At 44.9% G+C, this 27,992-nt stretch overlaps 2 protein-coding genes across 12 annotated transcripts in view; one reads left to right on the top strand and one right to left on the bottom strand.

Moving 5' to 3' along the window:
* The first annotated feature begins 3 nt into the window (after positions 1 to 3).
* Positions 4 to 27,986, top strand: TELO2 (telomere maintenance 2). 8 transcript variants are annotated; one of them, XR_012625231.1, is made up of 22 exons: positions 4 to 287; positions 848 to 1,125; positions 1,662 to 1,730; positions 2,377 to 2,524; positions 2,910 to 3,012; positions 3,790 to 3,858; positions 4,787 to 4,928; positions 6,217 to 6,353; positions 7,114 to 7,202; positions 8,231 to 8,341; positions 8,963 to 9,048; positions 9,345 to 9,436; positions 10,474 to 10,590; positions 11,586 to 11,657; positions 12,199 to 12,369; positions 13,082 to 13,173; positions 13,977 to 14,076; positions 14,475 to 14,539; positions 15,169 to 15,284; positions 18,437 to 18,547; positions 20,293 to 20,386; positions 27,804 to 27,986. XR_012625231.1 is itself a non-coding variant. In XM_074840722.1 (21 exons), exons 1-20 carry the CDS (start codon positions 4 to 6, stop codon positions 18,538 to 18,540), a joined length of 2,445 nt encoding a protein of 814 aa, XP_074696823.1. In that variant the 3' UTR covers positions 18,541 to 18,547; positions 27,804 to 27,986. The 8 variants fall into 8 exon arrangements, 2 of the variants coding, with proteins under 2 accessions (XP_074696823.1, XP_074696822.1); XR_012625230.1 differs by lacking the exon at positions 27,804 to 27,986 and adding an exon at positions 20,864 to 21,598; XR_012625228.1 differs by lacking the exon at positions 27,804 to 27,986 and adding an exon at positions 20,612 to 21,598.
* Positions 19,828 to 27,992, bottom strand: part of IFT140 (intraflagellar transport 140) — a 91,612-nt gene continuing 83,447 nt past the window's right edge. For 3 of the 4 annotated variants that reach the window (XM_074840685.1, XM_074840686.1, XM_074840688.1), the window contains exons 20-30: positions 26,188 to 26,378; positions 25,134 to 25,229; positions 24,644 to 24,776; positions 24,416 to 24,559; positions 23,873 to 24,001; positions 23,500 to 23,682; positions 22,327 to 22,533; positions 21,892 to 22,104; positions 21,655 to 21,821; positions 21,191 to 21,332; positions 19,828 to 20,398 (exon numbers count right to left, since the gene is read on the bottom strand). In XM_074840685.1, coding sequence (XP_074696786.1) covers positions 20,201 to 20,398; positions 21,191 to 21,332; positions 21,655 to 21,821; positions 21,892 to 22,104; positions 22,327 to 22,533; positions 23,500 to 23,682; positions 23,873 to 24,001; positions 24,416 to 24,559; positions 24,644 to 24,776; positions 25,134 to 25,229; positions 26,188 to 26,378 — 1,803 coding nt within the window. In that variant the 3' untranslated portion in view covers positions 19,828 to 20,200. Of the gene's footprint in view, positions 20,399 to 21,190; positions 21,333 to 21,654; positions 22,105 to 22,326; positions 22,534 to 23,499; positions 23,683 to 23,872; positions 24,002 to 24,415; positions 24,560 to 24,643; positions 24,777 to 25,133; positions 25,230 to 26,187; positions 26,379 to 27,992 lie in introns of those variants that run through there. The other variant, XM_074840687.1, reaches the window with a different exon arrangement.

Genomic DNA, 27,992 nt, shown 5'->3' with positions numbered 1-27,992 from the left:
GCCATGGCGGCGGCGCTGGAGGGCGCCCTGCGGGAGGCCGCGGCGGCGCTGGAACGGGGCGGGGAGGCGGCCGCGGCGGCGCTGGGCGCGGTGCGGGCCGCGCTGGCGGCGGCGGGGGGCCCGGCCGCCCTCGGGGAGCGGGAGCGGGCGCTCTTCGGCGCCTTCCTGCGAAGCCTGGCCCAGGCGCCCCGCGCGGCGCGCCCCGAGGGCGTGTGGCAGAGCTGCTTCCTGGAGGGGCCGCCCGGCCTCGCCCTCTGCGTCCTGCTGGAAGCCCTCGCCTCCCCGAGGTCAGTCCGGCTTGGGCCGCGGCGGGCACGGCAGGGGCTCCGGGGGCCTGAGCTCCGGGGGCCTGCTCCCCGGTGGGAGACGGGCGGGCGGGGTGGTGCCACCCGACGCGCTGGAGAGCTGAGAGGGGCTCGTCCTTCTCAGAGTCTGTCTCGGAGCGCAAAGGGAAGGGTGTCTGAGGATGCCCCACCGGTGGCATAACGGGCCGCAAACGTGCGGGTGGATGGAGATGAGCGTGAGCGTGGGGAGGCCTTGCTCTGCCCTCGGGCCCCCTGAATCCCTTCGTTTCAGAACCCACATACACTACTCATGCTTCCCGCAGAGGTCACAAAACTGTCTTCAGTCATGCTTATTGGATATCCTGAAATGTTAGAAACCGAGGAAACTATAGCGATACAAAGACGTTAAAATCGCCTTGTTTTGAATTTGATTTTGGTTAAAATTCTGTGTGATGGAGCAGCAGCATTGTAGTCATGAGACCACAACAGGAAAAACAATGGTGTGCGCATTTTTTTTTATCAGTTAGAAGGGGCAGGGACTCATTCCTGTTACTTTCTTCCAGCCCTGGCTTTCATCTGAGGGAGGTCGTTGAGGTGCTGGAACAGTTCGTGCAGGAGGGACGGATTTCAGCTGTCATGTGGGAGGTCTGTCAGCAGCAAGCCCAGGCTGGCTCACCTGACCTGCAGGAGGCCCTGCTCAACAAGATTGTGTGTTTGCCTGATCATGTGAGCAATAAACTCCAGGGGAAAAACCCACCAGTATTCTTCCCACAGAACTACTTTCCTTTCTTGGGTGGTGCAGTTATCCAGGTGCTGCAGAAGATCTCTGATTCTCTAAGAGGTAAGACTGTGCTATAGAGATGGGTTTTCTGAAGAAGTGTTTTGTGCATGGACCGCTTTGGCTGGTGCAGATAATGGGTATTGCAGAGCCTCGCGTTCATCCTTCAGGCTGAAATTTGTTGTGCTTAAAAGCATAAGATATCAGGAACGAGGAAGATGGCAAAGGCTTTTTAAAATCCCACTGAAAGCTGCAGTCCTACAGGTGGTTAAATAGCATCATCTGTTGCCAAAACTGAATTGTGGTCACTTGGTCTGTGCTGAAGGAATTGTGTGGAAGATTTAGACTGTACTGAATGAACCAGTGGCTTTGTTACCATTGAGTTAAAGTGGGACTGAGCTACTTTAGTCTTCTGACTACTGGGTGTTGTTTTGTGCCTGTAGGCAGGTGGTGGAGGGAGGAAGAGGTGGTGCTTGAAGAGAAAAATTAATCTGTGATTTCAGGCTTCAGTACTTGTAGAAGTGTATGCACCTCCTTCTGAAGGTTGTTTGAAAGATCCTGGTGATGCTTTTGTTAAGCTTGTGTCTGTTTTATTCCAGGTGGCTTGGATTGCTCAATCTCTTTTGTTTCTCATGTCCTGGGGAAGGTGTGTGTCCATGGGAGACAAGGTGAGTGTTCTACAATACTATTTGGGGGAGCTGTATTAGTGTGGAAGGATGGCTATGATGATGATCAACAGAGGGAGAAGGAGACTGACCAGTTAATACTTTGGGAGCTGGACTGTACAGGCTGCTCTCTGCTTTTTGAGGCTACTCAACTATGTATCTCATAGATGTTGATGCTTTTCTGTCGGCTCATGGAATGTGATCTGTTCTCTCAAAACTTGATGAGGTTATTAGCCTTCTCATCCTGCCATTTGGGGCATAACTGTTAAGTGCTCTTCTAGCGCTTTTCATCCAGTGGTCTGAAAGTGCCTTGTAAGTACCAGCATAAATCCCTGCCCATATGTATAACCCTCTCATGTGAGTAGCCTTCAGTCTGGCTTTGCTTAGGACTTTGAAGCCACTGAATGCAGAAGTAGTTAACAGGGCTAGGGAAGAAAAGATTTTTCTAGCTGTTTACTGTGATGAGGAATACTTGCAAGTTCCTCAGGCTGCTTAGGTTAGTTCTCACCACAGGAGCAATTTAGAACAGCAAACTGTACGTTGCATTTCTTCATCTTGTAAGGATCTTGAAATTTGCAGGCTGACCTTGAGTATCATTGCACCAGTTCTGTCCATCTGGTGTATTTGCCTGTTTTCTCTTCCACTTCAGAGGAAATTCTGAGCGTTTTGCTACCTCGCCTGACGGATCTCACCAAGTCAGACTGCATCTGGCAAAGAATATGCTGGCGATTGGTTGAATGTGTGCCAGACCGCTGGATGGAAGCAGTGCTGCTTGGGTTTGTGCAGAGAGCACCTGGGTAAGAACTCTGCTTTCCTCCCTGATCCAGAGCAAAGGCTGGAATTTTTTCACAAATACTTGCAGAATCAGCTTCTGAAAGGTGCTGATGTGTGCGTGTGTGCGCAAGCGGATGGGTGGGCGGTTTCTTACGGTGCCATTTCCTGGGAGACTCCGGGGGTAAAATAGTTGATTGTTCCCTTTCAGGTAGAACCTGCACCATTCCTTAAAAAGCTGCATCATGCCATGCAGTGAAGAAACAAGTGAAAACATCCTTTGCAATTAAGGGTTTAGAGGTGTTTTAGAGACGGTTGCAAATAGCTGCTCACAGAATTTCCTGTGATTAGTAGCAGCATGACAGTAATTACATGGATTCCTAATGTTTTGCTATTGACCTGTCTTGCTAGGGCAGATGTCTTGTCTCGGTTGCTGGGGAACCTGGTTGTGAAAAACAAGAAAGCTCAGTTTGTGGTGACACAGAAGGTGCTGCTTTTGCAGTACAGCCACACGGTAAGGACTCTGTGTTGAACAGCGGTGTAGTAATGCCTGGTTTTCCCAAGTGCCAGTGTGTTTTTAGCTGAACTTCAGGTCTTCTTGAGTAAGATTTAATTATTCATTCTGAAATCAGCCTTCAGTCTTTCCACATGTACCTGAGCTACACATCCCCTCAGCTCAATGTAATGAAGAGGGAGTGGTAGGTAGTTGCTTTGAAATCATGGGATTTGTGTGCGCTCTCAGGGTTGATGACAATTAGCAGAATTACTGTACTCTTTTTCTGGAACCAAAGGGTTATTTGCACATAATTTCAGTGTTCTGGGGAGTTGGAGACATCTAGTTAACTTACAATCTGAAAGAAGAGACTGAAGAAACCATGATCCACCCTCAGGGATAAGAATTAGATTGAAGAGATGAGACAGGGACTGGTTTGCTTTTTTCCTGTGTACCTAAGTTTGTCACAAGGTGTTAGGAAGTGTTTTGTGGGTTGTGATGATGTTGTGAGAGATGTGCTGTAGACTTTCTGTGTTCCATGTTCACTTGGGACTGTGCTGATCTGTTTTTGATGGTAAAAATACTGTACTGTGTTCCTGTCCTGTTTTTCCATGTATTTCATCAGCAACTGCATGTGTGTGTTTGGTTGTTTTTTTAAATTTGCTTACTTTTCTGTCTCTGAATGTTGTCAACCAGTCCCTCAGAATGAAAAGTTTAAGGTAGTAAAAATACACACTTGTCATTGCTGGATGACAACTTTATGCCCAGTTAAAGCAAGACTCGTGGTTTTCATTGCAGACTGCAGTGCTGCAGAACCTCCTTGGCTACCTGTCCCTGGATAGCCTTCGGCGTGCCTTATTGATCAAGGTAAGGATGAGTAACAGTGTTGGTGAGCTAGCTGATAGAAAAAATTCTACTGTGTGAGTGTGTGTATGTGTGCCTGAGGGGGGTGCACACTTTTGGTACTTCTCTAAGATGCTTCTGTTGCTGTTCATGAGAGTGAGGGAAGCCCTACCATATCACAAGTAAATTAAGTAAATTGTGATATGCAAATTGAAGACTTTCTGCTGGTGTTAGTTTTTCATAGTGAATTGGTAAATTGTCTTCCAATTTACATTGCTGCTTCCAAGAAGCAAAACTAATGAGGCTTTGATTTTGACAGATGTCCCATGTCCTCCATCCTTCTCGGCTTCCTCTGTCATCCCCTATTTGTGTGGCTGGGCAGATGGCAGCAAGGGATGAAGTTGGCTGAGAGCTGTCTCTGTGCCAAATGGGTGATGCTTCAGAATCTCTCTCACCTACCTCCTCCTCAGGAGGGGTGCAGATATTTCCCCTCTCCAAATCAGTAGGGTGATGGAACTTCTAGAAAATTTGTCTCTGTGGAAGACTCTACCATTTTATCAATTTATTGTTTTTTTCCCCTGGTTACATGTTCTAAAATTATCTGGAAGTACTGGCAGCTATATAAGATTGGACTAAAACCATATAAAACCATGTAATGCTGTTTTTTGACAATAATACATATTGCCTTGCATATAATATGTATGAAAGAATAACATATTTATCACTTTTAAATTTAAAAAAACATTATCTTTAACCACATATTAAATGAAGGTGGTGTGGAGTTCTCAGTTCATCAAACACAGTATGTTTTGGGCCCTGAAACAGTTAGCTCTGTTTGTAGGGAGTGTAAAGTTCACTGACCAAAGGGCCATTTCAGAAATGTGCTTGAAAAAGAAGATTACTTACATGTAGAAAAGATCCCTTTCAAGTCAACTTGTGTCCTCTGGTTCAGGTGCTGCTAGAACTGTTGGAGACCTGGGGCAGCAGCAGTGCTGTGAAACACTCTCCACCTGAGCAGCAGCAGTATATTAGCAAAGCCATCCTTATCTGCCTCTCCCACCTGAAGGAGCATGAAATTGAGAGCTGCAGAGAAGGTGAGGCAGTGGGAGAAGCCAGGGGTTAGATTTGTTTAACACAAGATCTGACTGTGAGTAGAAAAACATCTTGTTTTGATCTATGGATAAACAAAATTTTCCCATCTTTATCTTGGCAAACTAGGTAGCCTGCTGGAATCCTCTTTAGCACTGATGATACATAATTTCAAGTGCCTAGCTTTAGATTATGAAATTGGAGAAGCATATTTTTGAACTAAGGTTCTTCCCTGAACAGTGGTTAAGGAACCCTTAAGTTTTGTCACAGAAAGACAAGGACTGAGTGTGGGACTGGTTAGAGGAATGGTGTGATTTGCAATTTATAGGCTTACTGTTGGAGCGTTAGTAAGGCTCCAAGGGGGACAGGGGAAAGTACATCAGGGTAAAAAGCTATCTGGCTGGTCTCTGACTATCCGTGTGCATTCCTCCCTGTCATTCTGCTCCCCTCAGTGTGAGGTGAGTAGGGGTAGGGAGTTACTGGCAAGGTAAATTTCTGATCTAAAATTGCTGTTGCAGTAAGAAAAATTTCTGTCCAGTATCTGGAGTTACTTCTGTGTGTGTGTGTGGCTTTTGGTGGGAGAGAAGGTTGACTTACAAGATCCATTCATCTGCTTCATTCTAGAATTAATTCTTCTTCAGGTGAATGAGTGAGTTGTTGTTTACTAACAGTACTGTAGTTTTATAGTCTGTCTTTTATCTGACAGCTGTTGAAAAGATAAGCTTTTCTGAGTTGAAGGAGGTAAGTCTAACAGCAGTAAGCCTGCCTGGTAAAGCTGGCAACCATCATTCTGTGTGAGCTGAGAAATACTGGTATTATCTGCCTGTTTCAAATCTAGGTGGTGAGGAGAATCTCTCCTTCTGTGATCGATGTACTGGTCAGAATTTGTAGCACAATAATCCCTCCGTGGTTGTACTAGCCAGAATTTGTAGCTTCCTCAAAATGTGACTTTTCACTTAGGTGTCTTTGAAGCACTGTAAAAACAAGCTAAAGATTGACTTGACTTACCCTCTTTTTTTGTTTCAGTGAAAACCAAAATACTCTAAATTTAGAATATACTGTAATGTTTTGTTGACTTCGTAGCCCATGGAAAAGCAGGGCTTTATTATGTTGGTGCTGAAGGGCAATACTGCTGTTGCAGAAAGAGAAGTCCCAGTTGCATGGCTCCTTCCTAACTTTCTACCCATTATTGGGTGGTGAGTGGCTAAAGATGCCCTCGCAGGGAACCGGCGTAAAGATGCGGGTTTGTTTCTGTTACTGTTTCATGCACTATTTGTTGTGGGTTTTTTTCAGAGCTGCTCACAAGCATGATGGAGGGTGTGAAATGCCACCTGGACAGCAGTCTGCCACAGATACGGTGTCTGGGAATGATTGTGGCAGAGAGCATTAGTTCGAAAATAAACACTGATGGGCCTGTCCTGAAGTTTCAGGTGAAGGTTATAATGAAATTTATGTCTGGTGTGCAGGGCTTAGAGGAGATAAAAGCTTTAAACCAGATGATGCAGGGCATTATAGCAAGTTCTAACACTGGAAGTAAGGAGAGGCAGCTCCACTTTCAAAAAGAGAGGATACCTGTTTACAAAAAACAATTGTATAGAACATAGCTAGGTGGCTGAGAGTGATCTTAAGAGTGTAATCTGATGGCAAATTCAGGGTAAACTGATGATAATAAAGGACTACTAGGGGGCTCTCTTATTGCGTGAGGGAATCTGACCCATGGAACTTGAGAGGGAACTTCAAACCTAAACCAATGGTGAACATTCAGTCCCTGACATGGTGGGAAGACCTGCTTTGAGTTGAGATTTTCAAGACTGACATGGGGATATATGCTCTGCTCTTTCCAGTAGAGTTTGTAAGAATTACATAATTAAATGACATTAATTCTTTAAAAACCTGCATCATCCCTCATGTCGCATTGCCATTTACTTTAAAGATTGTAAGTGACATTCAGGCAAGGTCTGATCAGGTACTACTGTTAAATATAGGGACAAAGATTGCATATGGCACAGTTCGCTGTGCAGCATAAATACATTACTGCTGGCAGCACAGTGGTTGATACAAATGGGATTTGTGTGGGTTCATCTGCTCGTGATTCAGTCTTCATTTGCACGTAGTAGAAGGGTCAAGTGTTGAATGTTGGTCATATTTTTAATGAAATAGAGTGCAGTAACAGTTTTTCTGAATGCCTAGTATGAAGAAGATGATGAAGCTAGAGAACTGAAGTCCCTTCTGGTGCAGACTCCACCGTTCCGTGTTGTCCCCAGCCTTCCAGATGATGAGTAAGATATTGCTACTATTCATCTGCATGCCACCTTTTTGCCATTCTTCATACCTTTTTTTGAATTACACACTAGAACTGTATACAGTATTCAAGATGTCTTATATACTCTTAAGCATTATTATGCACCTTATTCTTACAATGCAGTGGAGTTGTGTTAAATTCATAATTAAAATATATTACAATTGCTTGTTTGATAGCTGCACGTGGTGCATCCATGCTGCAGGGGTCCTGTGTGCCCCTGTGTAGAATCAAACGGGCCTTTCTGTTCGCATCTTGTAAATCTCACATTTGGGCCATATGCCCCCAGCCCATTCATCTGTGACAAAAATCTAGCATATCTGTTAGTCTAAAGACTGGTTCTTTGGTGCTCTTAACTTCCATGGTATCTGCTGAGGCTCTTCGAAGCACTTAGTTTTATCAACAGATGAACGATGGGCTTCTTGTAATTAGCAAATGAAACTGTCCAGCACACCAGTGAAGTACAGAAGATTTATTGCTCCCATTTTAGGGGCATAATCAGCATAGACAGCTGTTTGAGACAGCATTTGAGAAGCAGGGAGATGAAAGGACCATGCCAAAGCCCACAGAAATAGGTACAGAGACAGAAAAAAATTTCTCAGTTATTGTATTCATCCTACTAGCAATGGTTAAAGCTGTTTCTTCCCCATTTGTTCAGTTTCATTCACAGCTTCAAATATGGTGCAGGCCATTGTGATCCAGTTATCACAGATGAGTCTTTCCTTAGCAGTCCTACATAGAGGTTAGTGCAGGGGAACACAGCAAATGAGCTAGCTTAATTTTTGTTATCCATTCTTCTTCTGTTAAGAGATTCTGCTTCTCTTCTCCCCTCATCCCATTCTCCTTCCCAGGACTTAGTTCCTTGTGTCAGCCCAGCTAGGGAGACTTCAGCAGAAAAAAACCATCTGCCATTCTGTTTAGGCAGCAAGGGTTGATAGTGCGGGTAGTTTCTTGCTTGTGAGTAAGGACTGTTACTTCATTAGTTTTAATACTTCTTGTTCCTCACAGCAGGAATGAGAAGGCAGATGCTGCACTGCCATCAGTACTGGAAAGTAACAAGAAATCATGTACAGCAGCCCCTGTGATGCCAGATGATGAGTCGGATGCTGAGCTTGACAGGTATGGGGTAAGAAACCGGCAGGAAACGGAAAATAAATGGCAGGTTCTTAAGAGCAGACGTGGGGAGAAAGGAGCTATTGGTAGCTGCATTTCTTGGAAAATCTTGTGCTTTCTGACTTTGTTCAACTGAGTGGTATGTGGCAGAGTAGGACATTGTGTAGGAAATTGCATGCAAATATGTCAGTCAATAATTTAAGCAAAGCCCACATCATGTACAACCATTGTATTTATTCCATTTGACTTAGATACATGTTTCCTGAAATTATGGATATATCTACCTATTTTAATAGTGGACCTGCCTTGTTCTGTCACTTTACCAATATATAAAGAAATCTCAGGAACCAACTTGTGTGTGAGTCCCCTGACTCCTTCCTGCACTTCACCAGGGGATCCAGGTCCAGATCTGGTCACAGAACTGCTCTTTCACTGAGCTTCAGAGTAATTCACAGAACTTCCTGAGGAGCCCTTTCAAGCCAAGCTTCAACAGTGCTGCTGGATGATGCAAGAGTGATGGTGTTATGGCAGCATGTGTGCTGGTTCTTTCCCTTTCGTGTGGATAACTGGGGAAGGGAAGAACATCTATACCCCACAGACTAACTCCTACCTTTATTTCTTTTACAGTGATGATGACCTCATCCCTTATGACATGTCAGAGGACAAAGAACTAAAGGTTAAGGCTCCTGTGTATATCCGAGACTGTATTGAAGGTAGGAGATCTTGGGCTGAGGCTTTATTTGTTTCTTACTCGTTTTGGAAGAGTCATCTCTGTAGGTTTATTTTTTCTGAGCTAATTTGAAGAAGCTGTAGGATTTCAGTAATCTGGGCTCAAGTGTTGAACTGTAATTTCTGAGTAATTTCAATTCAGTTCCTAATGCCGGTCATGCACTGGGTCAGTGATCCCTGCCTATAACAAGACCAGCTATTGGCAGAAGAAAGTTGGAGGTATAGACCCAAGCACAACCATTCTGTTAATAGCTTTTGTTTGTCTTTTGATTACCTGCAGTCCTGGCAGGATCTGAAGATGTGGACAAATGGGAAACTACAGTCAAGGCTCTTGAGAGCTTGGTTCGAAAGAATCCAGCAGCAACGAGAGAGGTGAAGTAGTATGAGCTAAGTTACCAGTGGGCTGTAATACAGCGTTATCGCATTGCCCTCATGAGGAGACTAAACGTGCCAGGAGAGCAGCAGGCCAGGCTAATGTGTACCTGGAATTAAAGCTTTCAATTTGGGAAGGGAAATAGAAGGAAATAGTTGCTTTGGAGGTGAGGCTGCAGAGCACAAAAGAACAAAGAAGCGGGCAAAGGTGTTGGCAACAGTGTGGCATTTAGCAGCTCCGGTGCTAAAAATGAAATGCATTGCAAGCAGAGCTTGTCAGTAACGTGAGGAAGCAGAGGAAGCTCCGTGCTTTGTGCTGAGCAGAAAAAAACATCAGAAATGCAATTTACAGAGCAGCCACAAATTCCACAGACCAATTGATTTTATTTTTGGATTTACTTGATTTTGAATTTAAATTGAATTTAATTGTTATTCCCCAACAAAAAGGGAGATAAAATCAAATGGACTTTCCCTATTTGCTTGTACAAGCACAATGTCTTCCCGAGGGAGTAGTTGGATTGTACTGGTCAAGATGAAAAGCTCAGGTGAGAGGAACTTGGGACAAGCTCAGTGGTGTGATGAGTGCTCACCTCCACTTGTTAGTGAACACTCGAAGGTGGCAGAGATACAAGCCTCTGCCTGCTGAGAAAGGGAAGGGGTGTAGTCTGGTAAACAATGGGTGATCTGCTGCTGCCTATCAGACATGTTACTGAGCTGGATGGGCTTTGGGTCTGGTACCGTACCCTGCAACCCGAGTGCCCCTGTATCATGATGCCACTACTTGTCCAAAAAGCCAAAGTGAACGTGGACACAGAAATCAGCATCAGGGTTTGTTCAATGTTTTGAGCAATCTGTCCTGATGGCATTTAGCTTATTGTGTTTTCTCTCCCTGCTAAGCAATGGACATGTTGCTTGTATTCCATACCCTCATTGTCTTTGCTTAAACATTAGAAATGGAAAATGGATGCTGTTGTGTAAATCCTGTGAGAAAGAAAACACCTGCAGGGATTTGATTCATTTTTTCATATTTTGAGCAGGTTAGTGTGGAGCTGGCAAAAATACTATTGCATCTGGAGGAGAAGACCTGCATTGAAGGCTTTGGGGAGCTCCGTCAGAGAGCTCAAGTAGCTGTTTTAACCACTGATCCGATACCTGTGAGTCCCTCATACTGCTTTCCTTTTTCCAGTTGAGGCACAGGCAAAAAATGAAGCAACTGAAGTCTCTTGCTAGCCTGATAGAAGCAGCTATCAGAGTGTGGTAGGATAGCTAGTTCATGTCTGACAGTATTTATGCAGAGATGGGCTGTGTACTGAAAAATCTACAATGGATGACTGAAACAATAGGCAAGAGAAAACTGTCAGAGCTGTTACGGACTGGAAGAACTGTTTGGAGACTGTTAGTATGAGTATACCTGACAAGGCAAGTTAGATAGGGACTTACTGCACTGCAGGGAGATTATTTCATATGGGAGGGAAGCTGAAGCACAAAGGGCTTCTCTAGAAGAAGACTTGACTGGGGATTGTAATCACAGAATGGTTTGGGTTGGAAGGGACCTTTTAAAGATCATCTCCTTCCAACCCTCCCTGCCATGGGCTGGGACACCTTTCACTAGATGAGGTTGCTCAAAGCCCCTTCCAGCCTGACCTTGAACACTTCCTATGATGGGTGTTTACAAGTTCTCTGGGCAACCTGTTCCAGTGTCTGCCCACCCTCATAGTAAAGAATTTCTTCCTTAGGTCCAATCTAGATCTGTCCTCTGTCAGTTTGGGACCTTTACACCTCATCCTATCAGTACAGGCCCTGGTAAAAAGTCTCTTTCCATCTTTCTTATAACCCCCCTTTAAGTATTGAACGACCGCAGTAAGGTCTTCAAAGTGCCAGAGCTACTGTGGCAGTTGTTTGGGTACCTCTGCATAGGAGGGAGAGTGGAATGGCAAAGTCCCTTCTGTCATTTACTTCCTTTGGGAGAACCTAGAAGTGGAAGTGTCTGAATTTCCCCTGTTTGCACAGCATGTGTCTTCCCTTGGAGGCTTGTTGTTAACTAACAGGAAGCAGAGCCTCTCCTGAAATGGAGTGCTTTTAGAATTAGTGGGAATGTTGTTTCCAGCCTGGGTTTGTGTTCACTGTGCCTTGATTTTTTTCTGTACAGGTAGCAAAATACTTGACCTCCCAATTCTACTCTCTGAACTACAGTCTTCGTCAGCGCATTGACATTCTCGATGTAAGTGCTCTTCTCTTCACTTCTCAGTTTCCTTGTGTCTTTGTTGCACCAGTGCTGTTTCCCTGAGATGTAATGGGGTTACCTTTTATTCCTTGTAGGAGGAGGCAGAGGCATGGGAATCTCTTACATTAGTATTTGTGCCTGGCATTCCCCCCTTGTTCATAACCCTTTCACACTCCAGTTGTACAGCGATCCTCCCCCACAGAATGCAAAACATATGATGGTCATTTGCCTGGGAGAAGCCACTGCTTCCTAATGTGTCATCAGTCTGTTATGTCTTCACTTTCTGAAAGACAGTAATCTGCCTGTGACTCCTTCCACATCATTTCACTTACTGTGTCTGAAGGAGACACGGTTCTGTTTCAGGCCTAAGTGACCAAGTGCTTGGACCCCAGAGCCAGATGGTTGGTTGGGGGTCTGTTACCTTGCTGTTCTTCGTTCTGAACCTGTTGTGCCTTGCTGTTCTTAGCAGTTTGGGTGCAGGTAACTCTCTTGTTCCCTAGTACAAGGATTAGTCCTTTTCTCCCTCTTTTTCATCTAGGTATTGGTTTTGGCAGCTCAGGAACTGTCCTATCCCAAATCCCATGGGAAGACCAAGCATTCTGGTGCCCAAAAACCTTGTATCCAGCTCCTTCCTGGAAGTGACAGCTCTAAGGACTGGAGAAGAATTGTTGATGAGAGGATCAAAAGCAAGACTCGGAGATTTGCTATGGTGAGGCCAGGGCAGAAACAAATGTCAAATGCAGCAAAAATAGGGACGCTAGGAGGTGCTGTAGTTCTATCTGGAAAGAGCAAAATACATGTGAAATTGGGCCCAATCCAAAGGAAAGACTGTGTAACTTCAAATACAAATTTATCTTAGTATCTGGCTGAATCTTTCAGTGCAGAGTACCAACTCCTGATGTACTCTCCCAGCAGGAAGAGGAAAAGAAAGCTTTACCTCCTTGCCCTGCCCTGAGGGATAGTTGTTGCTGTTCTGTGATTGTTCTGAGCTTGTCTGGCTGCTGCAGGGAGCTGTGACTGCACCTCATGGATCCAGATCATCAGACTGGTTGCCTCTGGACTGGACTCTCTCATCCTTCCTATTTTTCAGGGAGATAAATTGATGCCAGTTTCCCAGTTCCCAGAACTCCTCTGTGGTTCATCCTGGAGAACTTGCTTTCCAAAATTCCTTTATCCCTTGCATGTTCTTGTTTCTTATATCTAACCCAGCAGTACTGAGCTGTATTGTACCGAAATATTTAGATGTGGAAGAGGATCTGAAGTGGGAAGTGAGCAGTTCAGTCTGGAAACTAGTAGGTGTAGGCATAAAAGCAAGCAGTGGCTGACATGGCTGCAAGGAACCCATAGTCTTGACAGTGTCCAGTGAAGTGGAAGAGTTGGATGCTGCATCTGTGTCTATAGTTCGTTTTTCTCTTGGACAGGGTCGGTCTCAAGTGGAAGTGGCTGCTGTCCCGAATGAGTTCAGTTCTGTTGCTGGGCACTTCTTCTTTCCATTGATTCAGCACTTTGACAGGTGAGTGTGCACACCTTGGGGTGTGGGCATGGCACTGCCAGTGAGCCCTTCTGCTTGCCTTGGAGCAGCAGGCTAAACCCCAGAGGCTGTGTGGGAGGCCAGTGACACCACACCGATGCCTGGCTCATGCAGAAAGCTTAGAGAAGAGGGGCTTGTGGTCTCTTGGACTTACCCTATGAAGTCTTGTTGGGCAGGAGTACATAAGACCCTACAGAAGTGAAGATACATTATGAGGAATAACCTGTCACCAGGTACACGGCAGATGATTTTGGCAAGTACCAAACCAGTTGTCTCGGCTGACCCTCCACCTTGGGAGGTTTACACAAAACTGCAGAACTCAGACTGCAGTCTTTATCCAAAGTTAACTGTCTCAGGTTTGGGCCTGTCACCACGACTGGGCCTTGTGACCATGTTATAGGGCACAAGACATGATTTATTGTCAGTCATGTAAGTCTTTGCTTACCTAAGGAAGGCTGAGTAATTGATTCTTTTAATACCAGTCTTAATGGTTTGTTTCTAGTATGGCAGTGGTGCTACCTTTTGCATGCAGTTTTTTCTAAGTAAAGCCTCTTGGTAGAGTAAGTGATACCAGCTGTAAGAGTAGAGGATATTACTGGTCTGGGAGCAAAGATGAGAGCAAAGAGCTTGGCCAGTGTTAAATTGGGAATGACTGTATAATGACTGTCGTTGGAGGGATTCAAGCTTGTGGGGGACAGTTTGCCCTGCATAACTATCCTGCTTGTTCCAAGGATGCACTGATGGGTCTTCTCACTGCTATAGGACTGTGTATCTTGCACTTGCAGGCCTTTGACAACGTTTGATCTCCTGGGGGAAGATCACCTTGTCCTTGGAAGACTGGTCCACACTTTAGCAATCCTGATGTACTTGGCTGTCAACACTGTGGTAAGAAGGGCTGCATGAGCTTGCAGATAGCCGGGGAGACTTCCAGCCTGGGAACTCAGAGGTGCCTTCTGAAATAGCAGCGTGCTCTGGGGCCTGCTACAGCAAGTTCGAGTCGTACATGCTGAGGAGTTGTGAAAAGGGCTGGGAAAAAGTGGTCAGAAAAGAGACATGGGATTCAAGACACCCCTGCACTATCTTTTGCTGCTTCTGGCAGAAAAACTATCAACTTCTGTGGGAAGTTGGGCACATTGTTTCACTTTACTGCTTAAATTTCCTCATCTGTAAAATAAAGTTAATTGTAACCATGATCTTCACAACAGTATATCTCAAGATTCAGTTCTGTGTGGCAGTGTGAATGGGAAGGTATTCAGTGTTTCTGTCATGATCCTGTTTTGCAGGCAGTTACTGCAATGGGAAAGGCACTGCTGGAGTTTGTTTGGGCTCTGCGTTTCCACACTGACTCGTAAGTTGTAGTTGTATGTTTTCATTTTTAAAGATCAGCTGTGAGCCAGTCTTCAGCCATGGTTTGCTGTTGTCCAAGACTAGCACCTGACTGAGAATGTCAGTGACTTAATGCATTAACTCTATGCTCTCCTCCAGCCTTGTGTTCTTATGACTAAGCATTGCAAGGATATGTAATGAAGGCATTGCTTTAATGTCAGACCAACATATGAACTTGACTAGTGTCTTCTAGTGTGGAGGTATAGTAGAAAGCATGACAAATTTCTTAAGCAGCTATCCATGTGATAGTTTCATCTGTGTTTACTCAGGGAGCTCTTAAAACTTTAGATTCAAATCCAGCATTCAGCCTGGAAAGAAACTCATGTGCAGCCAAAATGCTGTAAACATCCAATTTCTGTTTTGATCTCAGGCTTGTTCAGGACTCTGAATTATGCCCGGCTCCCTGCGCCACTGCATGGCAGGGGCTCTGTATGTGGGCACTCTGCCAGCTGGTGCGTGATTACACTCCTAATCAGTAGGAATATGGCAAAAGTCATCACAGTCACAAACTTTTGAAATTAGAGAACCCCTGAGGTGAGGAAGCCAAGGTGGAGCATGAAGCTGCAGACTAACCAGTTCAGTCTTCAACAGGTATGTGCGCCAGGGTCTTTTGTCCTGTATCTCCTCCGTGCTCCTCAGTGTCCCTAAGGAGCGTCTTCTGGAAGACATGACAGAAGAGCTTTTGGAGACTCAGTCCTGGCTGGGAGGTAAGATGGGGTGGTGTAACACCAGTGGTTTTGTGGCTCTGGTCTTTGTGCAGTGTCTCTTTAATTGTGATGGTAGCAGTAATGTCTAATGTTGTGCATCAGAGATTTGCATGATAAGCATATTTCTGACTTGCCTTTAAGTTTAGGGCAAATAACAGACCAGGCTGTGTGCTGTACAGATGTATTACTGAGGTATCTAAAGCATAAGCTGAGAGCTTTTCAAAGTGTGACTATCCTCACAGACCAACCAAAAAATCTCAAAATGTAGTATGTGCCCCCTTTCTCTGTCTAAGCATCCAACCGCCCACCTCATGAAGCTGCAGAAAGTATTGTCATATTGCATATTACATCCAGGCAGTGACTTTGACCAGCAGTAACATACAAGGCTTGTATGGCCCGTGCACACGGTGTGCACAGAAAATGGGTTTCATTAGTGCTAAAAATAGGAGGAAGAAGCGCACGGCCCCATCTCCTAACTTCCTATTGCTGATGGAAAGAACAACCTATGAAAGACAGCAGATGACTTTGCATGCTGCACCCTACATCGACAGGGTTTGTGGGTTCTGGTAGGCTGGAACTGCACACACTGGTGGTCAGGTACCGCGGTGTGCTGGAAGGACAAGAGGAAATAATGCTGTGTGCCTTGTGGCTCTGAAGCCTCCGATGTATTCCGAGTGGACCTCATGTGACTCCCTGGGTTGGTTTCCTTCACCATTCTCACTCTTGGTGAGTTGGCTTCCCACGGGGAGCAGGCAGGAAGTGACAGTGTCACAGCCAGCCTCTGATCCTTGCAGGTTGTGGAGCTCTCTGCCCTGTAAAAGGAAGAGAGCTGCCTTGTGGGGCTGAAAACTTTACTTTTCCCATGATGTGGTGTGCTCTGAGGAATCTGCTTGTCTCTGCAGTTAACACCGCTATTACCAAGTAAAGCCTTTCCAGGAATGTTATAAATGTCTTTTCAGCATGAGGGTCTGCGTAATCTGTTTTTAATGAGGTTTTTTTTTGGAAGGAGGAGGACGACAGAGCTAATAGCATCTTCATATGCCTGTAGGTTGTGTAATAGCCATCCCTTTACATGTAGTGCTTTTCCATGAAAATTGCGTGGTAGATCCTGGTGGGAACGAGAGCAGGATAAGATCACAGCTGTGTGGATAGTAGAGAAGGGGAAATTGTTGTAGGAGCCATTTAGAAACCTTAAAGGATGCAACTCCAGCTCCACGTCTGGTCAGGTACGATTTAAGTGCAGTTGAAAAGGGCTTCTAGAGCTGCTTCTTGAAACACAACAGCTTCTTGGGCTATGCCTTTGCTGTTTGTTGTCAGATTGCTGGTAAAACAGCTATCACAGGGAGGCACTGGGCTCCTCCTTGCTGCTCCCAACAGGTGAAGTCAGTCACTAGGTATCTACTTTTGTGACTGAATCATGATTTTGAGCTAGCGGGCTTGCTGTTGCTTCAGGATCCTTACAGACCAGATTTGCAAGAGGTGTCATGTATTAGATCTGCTGTAGCTGGGAAAAATGACAAGCTGTCAAGCATGCAAGCCTTCTGCTACCGTGCCTAACGGCCAGAAGTCATCACTTTGGGTTTCAGCTTAAAGCATCTACATTTCTCCTGCTATGGCTAAAGCACAATGAGGAACAGTGGGCTAGAAAATGTTATCCATGAAGCATTGAGTAGAAATCTACAAATCTGCTCCGGTTTGTTACTGTATCACAGCCTGTGCAGATTGCTCTAGTTCATTATGTGAATATGACTGACTGTTCCTGCCCTTCAGCCTTTGGGCTGTAACTAGAACTGTTCCCTGTTAGAAAGTGTTCACAGTGTGGTGTAAGAAACTACTCAGTCACTGTCAGGGTACTGTCTGCTTAGTGGATGTGCTGGGACATTTCAGCTGGGGAGAGAGGTGAGGATCCACCCTGTGCTTGCTTGTCATTGCCCTTAATGCCATGCTGGACCTACTACTAAGTAGCCTAATCTTTCCTGGGGGAGGGAGGGAATACCTAAACACTTCTAGGAAACAGTTCCTTTGATTCCTCAGCAGCTGCCTTTGAGGGAATTCCCCACCCCTTGCAAGTGCTGTAGAGCTATGTCATAGGTAAGTTTGTTTTATGTAAGGACCTGAATGATACTCTGGTGCCCTGTGCCTCCCTTTCAGTGGCAGCAGTTCAAGTCCATGCTCATGGCAATCAGAAACAGTGCCAACATCAGTTTCTTAGCTTTCAAGTTTATACTCATCTGTCTTGTAGCCTCCCCCTTTTTGCCTTCTGTAGAGGGAGTGTGGAAACACCACCGTGGAGCTCTCCCCGAGGTTATAAATAGCGCTACTCATCGGAGTGAGTCATGTGTTTGGGCTGACAGTGCTTGCTCTGAGCACACCGCTTTGCGTACAGGATATCCTTACACAGGCTCTCTGCTCTTCCAGGCTCCCCCTGCTCAGACATCCTGCATGCATCCTGGTTTTCACTTTGCAGGCCCATTAAGGGCCCCTGAAATAACAGCTGCTGGAAGCAGCTTCATGCCCTCCCTTACATGCTTCATAAAGTGTGAAAGAACTGCTAGTTTATCAGAAGACTAATCTCTCGGAATGGAGAATGTGTTGAAACTTGGGGCCTGCCTCTTCTTTTCACCCATTTGAAGGGCAACGTGACCACAGATTTCAGGAGGGAGCACTGAGCATTTGTTTAGATTGCAGGAATTGACAGAGTGGAGGCTTTAGGCTTTTGAGTAAGTGGATTTCTAATTGCAAACTGCATTCATGCTAGTAGATCAGCTGTAGAAAGGTTATGTATAGCTCAAGGGCACAAGTACAAATTCCGGCATGGAGGTTATCTCATGGAATGCAAGGTCACACAGTTTCTGTAGTGTTTCAACCCAACTGACAATATTTATTTCTGCTACAAGAATGAACTGAGCGTTATTACATGTGACAGTCAGGGCTTAGCTAAACTCATACTGTTTAAGACGATTGATCTGGTTTGTGCATCTTTGCCTTCTGGTCTAACATCACTCCTGCAAGTGCTGATGTCCAGCCCAGACTAGTTGCATTTGGTGTTGCATTTAGTGCCATTCTGTGATGGTCAGTGAAACAGTAGAGAAGCAGTAGGTAAAAGGCAGTTTCTCCCCTTTTCCAGCTAACAGTGGCTTCTTCTTTTACAGATGTGGTGGAGAAAGATCCAGATGGGGACTGCAGGAGGCAGGCCTTGCAGAACTTGCTACTAATGGAGAACCTGAAAAAGAAACTCAAAGCTGTCCCTTCCTAGCTGAAGGGTAAAAGAAATGACCTTTACCTCATACTCTTGCCAGCTGGATGTGTGTAGGCACTGCTGGGGCCTCTTCAGCCGTCACCTGGCTAGAGAAGAGGAAGGAGGGGGGAAGGGTGCAGAGCTGTAAGCCAGCAAACCTGACTTGACATCTGGACTTTGTAGTGGAGGCCAATTTAGTGAGCTATTGCTATCCGGTACGGGGTGTACAGATGCAGGAAGGTAGGCGAGCTCTGCCATCCTCCCCACACCTCCCCAGCCCCCACCCTCAGCTATTTATAACCTTGGCAGGTTTGAGTGCTCTGCTAAAAATACAGGGAAGATCTCATACCAGACTTCTTGTCAGAAAAACAGGAGGGCTGGAGAGGGCCACTTACCTCCCAGGGCTAAGTCTGACATGCCCATAACAAAGGCTCCCGTGCCTTCCAGCAGCCAGCGTTTGGCAGAATATCTGCTGTCCGCAGGGGTGGCATCGTGTAGCAAATGACACCACTGATGAGGTGTAAGGACTGAATAGCTACACTAAAGTTCTGAAAATGTGCCAGACCTTAAAGGCTTGAGCTAGAGCTGTGCTGTGGTTAGGAGGGAACAAAGCAGGAGTTCTTTTATGTAATCTTAGTACAGAAATAAATTTCTATTAAAGGATAACTAACATTCAGAGTTTCACCTTAAAGTCTCTCCCCACCCTTCTTCCCTGAAAGCATACAATTTAAAAACTTCATACTCACCTCAAGTTTTGAAGCAAGTCACAAAACAGGAAAAAGAAAAATCACTAAACAGAAGGGCTGGTTGGTATGAAATGTATGAGAGTGATTTTATAAATACGCCTTCGTGGGGCAGGGTAACAGGCTTGGAGGGGAGCAAAACCTTGGTTGATTACGTTGGGCTTCACTTCTCGTGGTCCTACCTCTGCCAGGGAAGAATTTGCATCCTGAAATCTGACTAGTAGTAGCTTGACATAACTGTGGCGGTTGGAAAAGAAGCTTCAAAGTGAGAAAAAAGCTTCGCTGGCTCAAAGTGACCCAGCTTGAGCAGGGAGGATTGGATGACTTCCAGAGATCCCTTCCAAGCCCAACCATTCTGTGATTCTGAGGTTTAGTCCAGATTTCTGTAAATGGGAGTTGTAGCCCACATGACCCTATGAGGTATTTAAAAACAAAAGCTCTGGGTTAGGGGAAGTCTTCCCTTCATTTTGCAGTAGGGGAGTAGTTTTGACTTTTACCCAAGCTCCTACCCAAATGGGACAGAGATTGTTGACTTCTAGGGAATGACAAAACAGTTAGCACCTTAGCAGATCAAAGCTGTACTTGAAAAGTTTGCCAGCTCTGGAGTTTCCACTTCAGTTACTCAGCTCTTTTCAGGTGTTTTTCTGAGTACAGAAGTTACAACATGCAGTTCTTGTTGGGTTTTTTTCCCCTCCAATTTATTAAAATACTAAACCCAGCTTCATTATAGGATATACATTTTTATCTTTGTACATAGTGTTTGAGATACTAACTTCAACACTGTTGCTTGTACCATCAAGCAGGCAGAATAGATTTCTTGGTAATAACCAAAAAGCCTAGTTGCAGCAATGTGTTGACTGATAGACGACCCCTAACGAGGACAGAATAAATGACCTAGTATTAAAGTCAGCTTCGCGTTTGGGAAGTGCAGGTTGTCAAGGGTCCTCCACTTCATCAGCCACTTCTTCCACCTCCTTGTTGTCCATACTGCTGTGGCAGATCTCTGGCACCAGGGTTTGTCTTACAGGAATGCCTACTCCTCGGTGAACTGCCTCCATGGTCTGCTGGGTCACGTAGTAGCTCAGGTTCTTGGGTGGAATTCTTTTCTGCATCTCTTCCAGGTACCGGTAAGCCTAAAGTAATGCACAGAGATCACTGCAGGGGAGGGAGGGGATGTTCTGCTACAGGAGTCCCAGCAAATGGGTGGAAAGCATCCACCCTTAGTGCCTGGCTGCGCTCCTCCCCGGAGCCCAGTGCTGAAGGGTGCTGATGCTTAGCCAGGAGCTGTAGCCTTTGCTAATGTGGTGACCTTTCATAGTGACTTGTGTCAATTCTGTCTTTTTCAGATTAAAAAATAAGGGGGCTCAAAGGCTGGGTTTACATTCTCCTGACAGCTGAAGCACTGTCAAAACATGTTAAAAATAAGGTTAATGAGCACAGCTGGAGAAACTTGCACTTGGCATCCTTGTGTTTCATAATAGTGGCAGGTAACAGTTTAGTCCAGATGCTCGTGTGTGTGGCACTCCTGCTCTGAAGAAGTGATTCATCATTTCCTCAAATGACTGTAATTTTACAATTTTATTTTCTTCTTTGGCCAGGTGGCAAATGAAATTCAGTGTAATTGCTGAGATATGCACCAGACAGACCCTTCTGTTCTTATCTAATAACTGGGAATGTTTAAGACTCCACCACTATTTATGCTGTGTCCTGTGAGCTTGCTTTTTCTCTTTGGTCCCATGAAATAAAAAATATATGAATATGGATATAGTTCCTGGGGTCTACCACACCCTGCTGAGCAGTTTAGCTCCTGTAAAGGAGCCTCTACAATGGAATGTCTTCCTGTATGAGAACCATGCTATACCAAGCTGCCCTGGTGTATATGTGTGACGGGCTCTGTAGACTGGAAGAACTAAGAATTCACTTACCGTGTGGAATTCCTCCACTTGTACATAATGTTCCACCAGAAATCCCAAGACATCGCTGTGACGGACGCCGCTGTCAAAATCTTGCTCTGCTAGGAGAAGTTCACACTGTCTGACTGCTTCTTTGGGATCTTCAGAGTAAACTCTAGTAAAGAGCAAAAGGAAACTGTTACCAATCTGAGGGAGAGCCTTCAGCTTGTCATGTGAAGAGCAGGGAAGATTTCTTTACTGTGTTATCGCCTGTTGGCTACGCTTTCCTTGGTCAATACACTTGCTTATATTTCAGGTTACCTTTTCATCCTGAACGTCAACAGCACTTTTACAAAGCACATAATGCTTTCCCTGCTGCAAAAATGTAACAGCAGCTTTTAGAAGTGAGTCTGCAAATTATATACTAAACTGTAGGCACTAGTACAACGTCTTGACTTTCTGTCATTAGTTTACATGCTCTAAATACTGCAGCTCACCTCCGAGCGTGGATGAACCGCTTAATCAGGGTTATCTTGCTTTGCAGATGGGCTAGTTTGCTCTCCTGTTCCACAGGGCTTCTAGTCTTTGCTTTTGAAAGGCACTTATATGCTTCTGTCAGTGCTCCTTGTGCTTTCTCATAGTTCTGATACTCATCAATTTCTACCTGCAGGAGGAGAAAGGAGATGAATGTCTTGCTCCAGAGCTAGCAAACGAGTCACCGAAGGGGGATGTACCTGAGCACATGCATCATAGAAACCTGCCAGCAGGTCAAGGGCCCTTCCTTTAGTATAGAAGCTAATGATGTTCTTCATAATCGCAGGGTCCTTCCGCCAGTCCAGTGATTGTAGGTAGTTGGCTGCCATGATATAAATCTCTCTCTGTCTGGAAACTCCCGCAAAAAAGACAATTTTCTCAGTATCTCCAGATTTCAGCAGCGCCCTCATAGCCTAGTAATGGAAAGCAGGGCACAGGGGAAGAGGAGGAAAAATATCATTGTGAATGGAAAAACACAAGCTGTGCTAAGATGGCTAGGAGACCTCATCTGGATAGTCTACTGTATGAAGACTGTTCCAAGATTTACTTCTCAAAACACCCTTGTTTAGAGAAATCTTAGGAAGGTTTATAGGCTCAGCCTCTTCAGATTTTTTTCCCCATGTATCCAGGCTGACCTTTAGCTTGTTTCCTGCTTGTGTGTATTTCTTGGTTGCCATGTGGTAATTGCCTTGTCTCATGCAGCAGTCGGCGATTTGCTCCAGCAGCTCTCTCCGGGACTCCTCAGGTAGATCCTTAGAGTCCTTAGAGACCGTCATCTTCTCAGCCATCTCCTCTGTGATGGTCAGGTTCTGCTTCAAGCAAAGTTGCAGAGCTTCTTCGTACTAATGGAAGTGAGAAGAGACTATAGTGATACTTCACATTGCTTGTGGTGTAACCTACAGAAATTAGCTGTATGAAGGCACAAATGTGAGCAGCTGTGGATCCTCTACTAGAATGTTGTGTAGTTAAGCATCCTGACATTAACTACATGCTGTCTCATTTTGTTTCCTAAGAACGCATTTGTTCTTCTGTGAAGACCATTGATTCTCAGAGGACACTAGTGTGGCATTAAAGGTTCATCCATTTCATCTCTTTGAACATGACATTCTCAGAGAGAGACATACCAGTCAGATTCATTAGGCATGGTTGATAACATTAAGGTTTTCAGCAAATACAAATAGAAGACAGGCATTTGAAAGATTTTGTTAAATACTATCCTACTTCCTCTGTAGGAACAAATTATGAGTAGTATATGCAAATAGCCTTTTGTTCAGGAAAGAGCTATTGTACCCTTGCAAAACATGGAAGAAAGTAAGACGTAGGAGGAGCTCGTTAGAGAAGAGTGGGTATAGGACTGCTTTGGTACCCGGCGTTTCAGTAAAGGCTGAGTTGCCAGCACAATCATGAGGGCAAGGTAGAAGTGTGTAAAAGTTCAGGTGTGTAATGAAGCGCCTTAACTACGCTGGTGGTATGACAAGAGGGACAGCATTGGGGTTTTTTGACTGATGATGCTATAATTTCCCTGTCTCCAAATATGTTAGTTTAGAAAGTAGGCGTTTTTCTTTTCCCAGGAGTGCAAAATCTGCAGGTTTTAAGCCAGAAATAAGACAAAAAGTCAGGAATCCACTTTTGGGTTGAGCCAGTGGGCTAGCCCCTGATGAGTCACTGGCATGAGAGGAAACTTTAAACCTTAAAAATGTCTCTGCACATCTGTCTGCCAACAAAGATAAACGTATGTGCGTGCGTGTACACACCTGTTGTGCTCCTCTGTACCCGTGTGTGGAGGGACTGCAGAAGCTGGAGCTTACCTTTTTGGCTGTCAACAGCAACTCCATTGCCTTCTCATATTGGGCATGTTCAATAAAAAAATCAGAACAGCGGGCTAGCAGAGCTGGGTCTGATTTCTCATCCAGGTCTTCAGCAATTAGCTGTAGGGCCCCAAACTGCTGCGTGGCAAAGGCTAGTTCCAGTGCTTTGGAGAAATGTCCTGCCTGCAAAATTAAGAATGAGTCTTTAAAGGCTAGAATAAGCACTGCAGAATCAGTTTACAGGACACCCTTGAGTGGACTAATAAAGCATCACCCACCATGAAGAAATTACTCATAAACAGTACATATAGAGTAAAAACTACAGTTCCTCTGCTGTTAAAGTTTGGGGTTTTTTTACTAGAAAGACATTTACCTTGTGGTATAACATGACAGCTCTGTCCATTTGCTCCCCCTTTTCCTCATAATAGCAGGCTGCCTCTATCATGTCTTCTGGAGAACTCAGAAGAGCCAGGTTCATCAGCTGATCATCTAAATTGTTCTCCTGTTCAGAAGCAAAGATTTGGCTCTAGGTATGCAGTAAACACATCTCATAATTCTTTCTTCTGGCAAGCCTACAGCTTTATACTGTCACGCAGTAGCCCATCAACCCCCTTCTGTGTAAAATCTGTACCAACCCAAGTAACTTTGAGCTGCAATGATGACAATTTGTTTCAGGCAGTTTTCTGTTGAGATATACGAGAAAATAATGTCCCATACAACCAAGCCTTTATTGATGCATCTTTGTAGAAGATGAAGGCAGAAAGCAGGAGCATCTTCATAGTGGGCTGTCTATGAGCAGCAAGCAGTGTCTCACAAGAGGGAACGGGTACAAAAACTTGTACGGCTTTCATTCTGTATGCTGCCTAAGGATAGAACCCTGCTTTGCTTTGGGACATAAATGTACCTCTCTGCACACCTTACACAAGCGGATGGCGTTGTTAAATGCCTGGGCCCTGGTGTAGAAATGTACAGCCTGCTTGATTTCATCCTGACTCTCGTACTGGCGGGCCAAGTGATACGATGCTGCCCAATTCCCCGTTTCATTTGCTATTTCGGCGGCCTGAAAAGGAAATCATATAGCTTCACTTTGTGCCCGTACTCCTCCCAGGAGTGAGAACTCTCTGGAAGCAGATGGGAGCCTTACCTTCTGGATGTTGCCCTGAAAGCAGTGGACACGGACCAGGGAAAAATAATCCTGAGCCAGTGCGTAGTATTTTAGTGCAGATTCCATATCTGATTGGCTCTCCAGATACTGTGCCCACCATTTCCACAGGCTCCTAGAAAAGCAACAATATTAATTGCAGTAATGAGAATTGCCAAAGACTGCATTTTTCACTCCTGGAGATGTTGAATGCTAGATAAATTTTTTTAGAATGTAGACGAGGCTTTACCCCCAGCTCAAGGGTGACGTTCAAAGGTCTGTGCTATAGGGAGGTCAGCCTCGGTATCTAACGTGGCAGTTCTGGAGCAAGATGTAGCCTAACCCTGAAAAGCTGGAGGAGGATCATAATGGGTAAGGCAGGGGCTGAACTTGTGGCTGAGAGGATTCATACTGCTCCTTCCCTGCTCTCTTCACAAGTTGTATTTCAGACCTGAAAGTCCCATTTGAGAGAAGGAACAAGCACAGCACTGACTTGTCTTTCATCTTGTTGACGTAGTTCTCCAGGGCTTGTAAGTCTTCGGAGAGCATTCGGGGTACCTCAAACCTATGCGTGTCTGACTTCTCATAGCTGTAGAGAAAAAGAACGTATTAGATGTGAAATTACTACCGTCGTATCAGCTCACTTCCTGCGTAAAATTTAATGTTTGACAGCCATAGAGTGACAACGCTGGTGATGCTGCTTTGTTTGTATTATTAAATTCCTTGTAAGACCAGTTGCAGTCTGCCAGCACCATCAAAAAAGTTCAATGGTCTTGCAAGGCACCTGGAATCAGGGAGGCAATGGGATCACAGGACAGTAAATACTTTCAAAGTGCCAGTGATGGTCCAAAGAAATATCCCAGGAAGCTCCCCAGACATCAAGCACATCCCTGTCCTTCTGCCATCTGCTGCAGCCTCAGCCCCTCTGCCACTACCAGGACATCACCACACTTCTGCCACCATCTACTGCTGGAGTCCCTCCTCACCTCATCTAATGGGTCTGGCTGATCACATCAGAGCTCTGCTTTGAACAGGGTGACCTTATATTATTATTGTTGTTATTATACTGTGAGGCTTCATATGATAAAACTTACATAAAAACAAGATTTCAAACAACAAATACAACACATTAAAAATCACCTCCCCTAACTTCTCTAGGGACTTATTGGTCACAGGAGAGGACCCGGCGCCAGAAGCACCCAAGTCACTAAATCCTGCCATAGCAGTTGTGTCTGAGAAGTAAACAAGTGATTTTGTCATGGAAAAGGAAGGAAAAGAGGGCAGTGGTCTTCCACAGACAAGTACAGGATTGGCTATTAGTGGGGTTCAACTACTGGCCCTGACAAGACGCTTAATCTGATGCTAAGCTTTATTAGCCTGGGAGGGTGCTGGGAGGTTTATTGTAACAGTGCATAGAAAGCACCAGAAACAGGAAAATACTTTAATTAATTATTAGTAGATGTCACCAGACATCCTCCTTAGCCTGTCTCCAGTTTCACAGGAGAACAAGGCTCCAAACGCCCTGGGTGCAACAGGCTGGTGCTTACTGGGTGAGTGCAAGACTGTGCTCTCCGGTTGCTTCCAGGTGCTTGGCGTAGTTGTAGTAGGTGGTGCGTAGGTGAACCCGGTCGTGAGCTTCAGCTGTTTCAATGGCTTTCTGCCACTGGTTGGAGGCTTGGTAGAACTTGTTCAGAAGGTCGTAGCGTTTGCAAGCCTTGTACAGTCGCTCTGCATCCTCCTGGAAGCAGAGTACGAACACCCTGTCAGCTCCGACCGGTGTCCCAGAGGTGTCCTTCACAACAGACACTCCACTTCGGAGTAGTTTATTAGTGCAGGTCATTGTAATGCAATTAAACTAACAATAATTCAGGCAGGGGGGTTAACCAACTAAATATACGTAGCCTGGAATAGCACATTACTGGGAAACAGGATGTTTATGTGAAAATAAGGAAAGCACTCAGATCCTGGCATTTACTGCACCGTATCAATGGGGGGTGACATGAGCAAGCCATCAACAATTAAATGCTGTCATCAGGAGCGTAAACCATTCCAGAAAGGGAAGATACGCTCCTGTGGGGCTACAGTTAACAGCCACACTGCCTACCCCGAGGTGACGTCCCGCAGAAGGTCCTAGGCCAAAACTAGGGGTTTTGGTAAGAAGGCATTAACGTGCCAGGGGACCCCCTGCGGCCTCCGAGCAGGCCTCCGAGGTAGCGATGCTGTTCGTGGATAACTGAGGCCCATTCCTGTGAATAAATGCTATTCATGTAAGGCAGAATTTAAACAGGAGGATTTTGCTGATGCTGACGCAAGGGCGAGCTTATTTGGAACTATTATTTTTATGCTTTGAGAGGTACTCCTGTGGAAGGAGCATTTTCCTGCTCCACCCAACTGCTGTCCAGCTGAACACTATATTTAGTAAATTGAGATTATCTGTCCAAGACAGAAAAATAGTTTCTGTCTTTTATTGTTTCAAATTCAACAAAAGCATAGAAAGTAGAGAAGGAAGATGCCTGCACTATGATTCTGTATGAGATTAAAAAAAAAAGCAACAGAACTGCATTTGTTTTGCTACAGTTCCCCTCCACCTCTGCAAATAGATCTAAACATTCAAAAGAAGGAGGACTGACACTTCCCAGCCTCACAGCTTTCTCTGCCAGGAAGCTTTCCTAAACATTTAGTTTGAATTTTCCTTTTCTTCTTTACTTTAACTAAGAACTGTTACTCTATCTCTCTAGCATTCATATTCTTAAAACAGTTGTAGATTGCTAAACACCTTTTAAAGCCAAATTCTAATTATTCAGCTATCTTAAAGATTTCCTTGTCTGTGAAATCTTTCCAAGAGCTTAACAATTTCCACTGATTTTCTCTGAACTTTTTCCAGTTAATCAACATTTTTTTTTCTAGTACTGAGATACTTAAGGGTGAAAGTCAATGTTCCAAGATGCAGAAGTTACCAAATCAAAGCCCCAGAATGTGGTGTCTCCTCAAACACAGCCTAATGTTTGCTGTCATAGCACCTTACCATTTTTTATCTAATTTGTGATTTCCTATGAACTGTGGGGTATTTAATCAATTCTCCTTTCCCAGGTTTTCCCTCTTACAGATCATATGCCTGGATCTTTTATGGTACCCAAACTAAAAATCTCTGCTTTTCTTACAGGTCATTGATGAAGACATTAAATAAAGGTGAACGGAGTGGAATACATGCTCTTATCATTCATCTGACTCGACAGTGCTCCAGTCACTTTTTGATCCACATGATAATGCTGGTCTCAAATCCACTTTAGGTCTCACTCCAAGGGGAGTGGGTTCAGGCTACAATAAAGACACATGGGAGAGACAAGGTCCA

Source organism: Strix aluco, chromosome 15, assembly GCF_031877795.1.
Source record: "Strix aluco isolate bStrAlu1 chromosome 15, bStrAlu1.hap1, whole genome shotgun sequence".
Lineage (NCBI taxonomy): Eukaryota > Metazoa > Chordata > Aves > Strigiformes > Strigidae > Strix > Strix aluco.
The sequence above is the reverse complement of the archived record's forward strand: the minus strand, read 5'-3'. Positions and strand labels throughout refer to the sequence as shown.